General features: G+C 34.9%; 3 protein-coding genes across 3 annotated transcripts; all 3 read left to right on the forward strand.

The window, feature by feature from the left end:
• The first annotated feature begins 327 nt into the window (after positions 1-327).
• Positions 328-5274, forward strand: LOC111422246 (histone-arginine methyltransferase METTL23). Its single transcript, XM_023055446.2, has 2 exons — positions 328-639; positions 4690-5274. Exons 1-2 carry the CDS (start codon positions 535-537, stop codon positions 5272-5274), a joined length of 690 nt encoding a protein of 229 aa, XP_022911214.1. The 5' UTR covers positions 328-534.
• Positions 5275-5279: 5 nt separating this feature from the next.
• LOC111422256 (uncharacterized) lies at positions 5280-5561 on the forward strand. Its single transcript, XM_023055458.2, has one exon. It carries the CDS (start codon positions 5280-5282, stop codon positions 5559-5561), a length of 282 nt encoding a protein of 93 aa, XP_022911226.1.
• A 72-nt stretch (positions 5562-5633) lies between these two features.
• LOC111422235 (acyl-CoA-binding domain-containing protein anorexia) lies at positions 5634-6466 on the forward strand. The gene has a single exon (XM_023055436.2). The coding sequence runs from the start codon at positions 5634-5636 to the stop codon at positions 6396-6398; it is 765 nt and encodes a 254-aa protein (XP_022911204.1). The 3' UTR covers positions 6399-6466.
• Positions 6467-6875: the final 409 nt, after the last annotated feature.

Genomic DNA, 6875 nt, shown 5'->3' on the forward strand with positions numbered 1-6875 from the left:
TAAATTACTAAAAATTATAATTACTATTATTTATTATTGACTATAATTAACTAATTTGCACAAATGTTGCTAAAAACAATTATTTATAATCACTTTACACTAAAACTAGTTATTTAATTATTCTTACTTTGGCAACCTTTTTCTAATTTCGAATAATGTTTATCATAATTTAACAATAATTTATTTTTTAATTTCAATAAAACTAAGTTCAAACTCACACGATAATCAACGTTTTTGCAAAAACGTTCAAGTCACAAATTAATTATAACCATTAAACGCTTCTTAAATATAAATCTAGTAACTTTTAGCCATTTTTTTTAAAGTGGCTAACATCACTAAACTTGCTGTAAACTTTTGCACCTTTTTTCATAATTTGCGAAAAGAAATCAATGTAAATTTCGATACAAAAGCATTGTTTTCGTTAATTTCGGTTGCTTCTACACATTAAGAATGTGAAAATATAACCAGTTTGCATCGCTGTGTGACGGCAACGCACACGTAGCCTTATCTCCAGATCGGTTCCATTATGTCCAAATGAGTGATGGTCCAAAAGAGAACCTAAGACGATTTATCTTCACCTCCAAAACTAATTCAAGGGGCGAACCGGTTGAGGAACAATTGGAAATCGTAATTCCTGAGGTAAACAAATAATATAGCTAGAAATTGTATTTAATGTGGTTATTTTCGTTTTTATCCGGCTTTTTTATTATTAGGTAATCAACCATGTGCTAATTCGATCTTATGTAGTGTACGGTGTTACTTTTAACAACTTTTGAATGCGTTATAGGTAAATATATGGTAAATAACATGCAGATTTTTGTATATGCGGGATTTATTAGAGATATTGGTTTAATGTAGAAGGATAGGAGTCCGTTTAGGTTAGAAAATGTTAGGTTAGGTTTGTATAAATGTTATATTTAGTTTTGTTAGTCTTTTTATTTATAACACCTCATTGTTTGCATGAGTTAGCACAATATTATAAATTAGATGGGATGATATTTGTTGTGGGAACCATGGTGGAGTTACATTATAATTAATGTTGATTACTATGATGTTCACAAAATGTTTAGGAGGCATAAAATACCATTTAAAATGTTTTAAAAATCTAAAATAAGCAACTTTTTCTTAATAACTCAATTTAATTTGACAGATTTAACTCCAAATTTGACATTTTGACAATTTAGTTCAACCGCCATCTATTAGCAGATGTTTTAAATAAATATATTTTTTGAAACATACATTGTAAAAAGCAATGATTTAATACAATAGAGATTTTTGATATTAAAACAATTAATTTAAAAATTTATTGAATTATGATCCATTATTGGTCCAGGATTATGGCATTTAGTGGGAGTTTGTGACATAGTCACTTTAAATGTCAACATCCTGATCCTTGTAAGTATGAACTTGATTTCTTCTAATGTTGTAGTGGCGGAATAATTAGTAGACGCCAGAGGTTCCTGTCTTGGGATCTGCTGTCCAAAGAGAATGGCTTGAACAATGCAAGCTTCATTGTATTGAGATATTCAAACGGTTTGGAGCTCAGAAATGCTTTAAATTAAAGTTCACAAACTAGACTCATAAGCTAAATAAACCAGGTATTGGTTAATTAATAATAATAAATATAAATCAAAATATTTTGGTGCAGAATGTATTTGCTAGGAATACAAGATCGCACTTTGTTTCTAGAGGAAGTAGTTTACTTTAGTTGAAGAATACTAGTGATCTACAATCAAAAGTAGATGATGTAGAAATGACTGTATTAAAAACATCTCTAAGAATTCGTAGAACAATGCTGCGCAATGTAATTCCACATTGAGCTGATTGGGAATTTTGAAAACAATTGTTCACAAGATTCTTCAAGAGAATAATATGCATCTTTGCCACATTGTTTTACATCAGACCTTAACAGACGCTGATTATAATAACAGACTGAACTATTGTCATTGGCTGTTAAATATGATATAGGCAAATCCAAATTTTCTTTCATAAATATTATGGATGCATGAAGTCCATCTTTCAATACTGTAGGTGGTGTAAATATGCGTTGTTGGTTCGAGCAAAACCCACATTGGACGCGGCAGGTAGAGCCCTTATAGAGGGTTATAGACCCTCTTTTTTTTGACAACACTCAACGGAGAACAGTTTTAGCAAAACGTCTTTTAGAAAACGTAGAAGGAAGATGTGGTTCCGGCTTGTTAGTTGTTCAGCGCATTATGACCAAAACGTACATCAAGATGAGCAATATCCGAATCGCGTTATTGTAGTAGGAAGTCTATTTTTTAAAGAATTTTATGTTTCTTTATGTCGGTTACGAGCTTCAAAATAATTTCAAGCTATTTCGCTTGCTCATTTTGCTCATTAGGATTTTTTCCCAAATCTCTAAGCCTTAGGCTAAGCGCGCACTACGACTTTATGTCGCACGATTTATAGCAAAAAATCCAATTGTTTTGAATTAGAACACACGCACTTACAACCAAAAAACCGTAGTGACAGAAAAGATGAATAAATAGCACCCAACCGGTTCTATTTTTCTGCAACGCGACTGTCAAAAATGAGCGGTCTTTGATATGCAAGTGGATGTACCCAATATTTTTTTGTGGTTTTCTAGCTTTCATTCGTAATAATAAGGCTATTACACAAACGGACTCCACAAAATCAATTATGAATTGAAAACAAATCCGACTAGTTAAGTGCCCATTGCGCGGTATGTTTCAATTTATGGTGATTACGATTTTTCTGTTACTGCGACAAAAAGTCGTAGTGCGCGATTAGCCTTATCAATGTCGAGACATGTATTCTTATCGGGACACTTGGTATAAGGTATAGTTGTATTTGTTTATGCTTATCAGACATATGAGAAAACATGTATTTTTTTTGTTAAATGTTTCTTCTCGAACGTTTTATGGTCTTAGTTGCCATATTGCTTAACCATAAAGATAGGGTTTCGGTTTTCAAGAATCTTACTTTATCTCTTTTTTCTTATTCTAATTTTCACCTTTTCAAGCAACATCATGTTTTGGTAGATGTACGAAAACATTCTTGGACGTTCCTTACGTCTAGATGTCCCAGGCAGTTGAGGTCAATGATATTTTTAACTAATAAAGGAATCTTGGGGAAAAGAGTGCTTTTGATCATGAGGGCATGTATTAACATATTAGTTTCTTTTATCTTAAATATATTAATAGCTAGTGCACCAGTACAATAGCAATGTTATATATTTCACACATACATTAAGTACAAATGAGAGAAGTCAATTTAATATTACATTTCTCCATTTCGATTTAGTAGTCAAAACGCTAGCACAATGTAAGTAATGTATACATCTGTGCATGTAATGGCTCATGTAATGTAAAATGTATTATTAATTACTTTCAAAAAACATTTTGTATGTTTTAATTCCGTTAATACGATGTCTGTCAAAAGTGTAAAATTAAAGAAGTATTAGGCCCCTCGCACACCAAAGCTACGCTACCCATAAACAACCGGTTGTCAGTAGTTTTTCTGATGTCATTTGTATCGATATGAAGGATGCTGAAGGCCAGCATTCCTGTCACCTTTTCGATAAGTCTTCTCGATGTCGGCTTCTCACTCTTGGGCCATTTTACCCAACACTCGTCGTCCATCGTGTCCACGTAGTCTCTTTAAGAACTGCGTCTCGCCCGTACAAATCGCACCACATCAGGCACCCCCAGTTCCTCCCATATTGTCGAGCTTCTTGTTTGATCTCTAACGGTTAGTCCTTTAATAGTCCTTAGCGTTCTTATTTCAGTGGCTCTTATCATGCTCTTGGTTTTTGACATATCCGCCCTAGTTTCCGACGCGTAAGTCAGTGCCGGCTTCACTACCGTTTTGCAGATGCGGACTTTGCTCTCCTTGGTCATGTATTTATTCCCCCATACGATGTCTCTCAGATATCCAGATACTCTGGAGCCTTTATTGACTTGTGCGCTAGCTTCTTGGTGCAAATTTCTGCAGCTAGAGATGTCAACGCCCAGGTACCTACAGTGCTGGCTCTGTCTAATGGGGTTGGGTTGGCAACTGCCAATTTGCGTCTAATAGTCTCTTTCGATGTCACCATTGCTTCAGATAAAAATCAAAGCGTATCGATTCTTGGACTTGAGTTTAATTTTAAGTTTATTTTTAAAGTTATTTTTTGAGTTTAATTTTAAAGCATCGGAATCGAGTCGGACTCAATTTTCAAAAATGGAACGATTCTCAAGAATTGAGTCAAGCATTCGATACTTTTCAAATCTGACTCGAGTCGACTCGATACCAAAAGTTGCGGACTCGTTGCATCACTAATAGTAATTATATGCTACAATAATATCGTCATCAGTTGATGACATCATTTTTACAAATCGTTTTTTGAAGGCTAATGAGTGTCGAGTCATTTTATTACAAGGTCGTTGTAGTCGCGTAGCATTAGTGTAGGAGCTTCTATTTCATCGGTCGCCGTGTGACTTCTAATGAAATGACGTCGAGGACGCGTAGCGTTGGTGCGCGAGGGGTTTTAGGTTTTACTTTAGTAATATAACCTTTAGGTTTACCCCAATAAGCGTTCGATTGCAAAATTTGGCATATTCGACTGAAATCACGAGTTAGATCTATAAAAATATGTATTATGTTTTTATATTTTAACATAAGGATATCTTTTATAATTATAATAATTGTTTCTATTTGTTTCAGTTGGTTCAAGCAAGTTACTCCTTTTTAACTTGGTGTTGTGCACCAGTTTTGGCTTGGTTTCTCTGGGAAAAACGTCAAGAGCTCGTTAACAAGCACGTCTTGGAATTAGGCTCTGGTACAGCGTTACCTGGAATAGTAGCAGCAAAGTGCGGTGCTAAAGTAACTCTAAGCGAATCGATCACTTTACCGAAATCGTTAGCTCACATTCAACGTAGTTGCCAACTGAACAATTTAGTGTTAAATCGTGATATTAAACTAATCGGACTTACTTGGGGATTATTTTTGCATAACTTACAAGATCACGGTCCCATTGATTTAATTCTTGCGTCTGATTGTTTTTACGAACCTTCGAATTTTGAAGATATTTTGGTTACCGTTTCTTATATTTTGGATCATAACCCAGAATCGAAGTTTTTGTTTACGTATCAAGAGCGTAGTTCCGATTTGAGTATTGAACATTTGTTGGCAAAGTGGAATTTAAAGTGCTTCGTGCATAATATAAACAATTTAGGTTCGAGTGTTGGTTTGGACTTGCACGAGCTTAGCGGTGGTCACAGTATTCATTTGTTTGAAATTACGAGGTGAATAATATGGGTTCTGTAAGTCGCGCCGTTAAATTATACGTTGGTAATATTCCGTGGACAGTCGGGCACATAGAATTGAAAAATTATTTTAGCAAATTTGGTCCGGTTGCTTTCGCGAACGTAATTTTCGACAGAAAAACGGGTTTATCGAGAAATTTTGGATTTGTTATGTTCAGTAATAGAGATGGGTTTGACAAAGCTACCAATACAAAACAACATGAACTAGAAGGTAGAACACTCAAACTCCAAAAGGTGCATGACTCAACTACTTCTAACATTCAAATGTAATTGAATGCACCTTAAGAAATTAATAGATATTTATAGAAATATTAAATAGTAAACTAAAATAGATTTATCACAATGGCAAAGTCAGATAGTTTTAATGATATAGAGGAACTTTTAGACTGCGACGATGAACTAACACAACAATTTAATCAAGCAGCGTCTCATTTGCAAACAATTGTTTCTGAGTTAGACAATAACACCCTGGTTTTATTATATGGGTATTATAAACAAGCAAATGAAGGAAGATGCAACATCCCTAAACCTGGTTGGTTTGACAGCAAAGGGCGTTATAAATGGGAGGCGTGGCACAAACTGGGTGATATGCCCCAAAATCAAGCCAAATCCTTGTACATAGAAAACATCAAGAAACTTGATGCAAACTTTACTTTCACCTCCACGACAACAAAAAAAGATAAAAAAGATAGTTGGGTAACCGTCTCAACATTATCAAGAGAAGTTATTCCTGAAAGTTCAAAATCGTTAACCGATTATATCAAAGATGACGACATTACGACAACAAATAAAATCTTGAAAGCGTACAGTAAAGAACAACTTGCTGATGCGCTCCAACAACTAGATGAGGATGGATTGGCTTTAATACATTGGGCGGCCGATCGAGGATCTTTGGATATCTTGCAGTTGTTGTTGTCTTTAGGGGCAGACGTAAATCTAACTGATTCAGAGGGACAAACTCCGTTGCATTATGCTGCAACGTGTGGACATGATAATTGTATCAAGCTTCTTTTGGATTATGGAGCTAATTCCAAAGCTGTCGATGTAAATGGGGATACACCTGCTGATGTTTGTGGCGACACAGCAACCAAAGCCCTGTTTTCCTAAGCGTAGCATAATGTGTATTAATTGTATTTGTTAAAATATCAATAAAATATATCTTTTTTGTGGAAAAATTAGTTTGTTTTAAAATTATCATGATTATTGTTCATGTGTAAGACAACTACAACAAGACTACTTGTTGTAGTTGTAGCACTTAATATAACATAGAGTGTTTTGAATTTATTGTAGAGCATCTCCTCTGTACTCTGACGGTTTGAGATACCGCGACGGCTCTCTATACAACTCCTGCTCCGTGGAAGTTGGAAGGTCCACTCTGATGTGTATTGAACTTGTGAAGAACCAGGTCTTCTCGAAATCTGTGGTTGACTAACAATAAGTCAACATCTGTGCCCACATATATCCTGTCAAGCCATAACGCCAAAATGGTAATTTTTTACTTAGCTACACCCTTGAACAGGATTTGCAGGATCAGCATTCAACAGTTAAAGCAAACAAACTCGAATCCCTACAATATTGGTTTAA

The sequence above is a fragment of the Onthophagus taurus genome, chromosome 1, assembly GCF_036711975.1.
Source record: "Onthophagus taurus isolate NC chromosome 1, IU_Otau_3.0, whole genome shotgun sequence".
Taxonomy (NCBI): domain Eukaryota; kingdom Metazoa; phylum Arthropoda; class Insecta; order Coleoptera; family Scarabaeidae; genus Onthophagus; species Onthophagus taurus.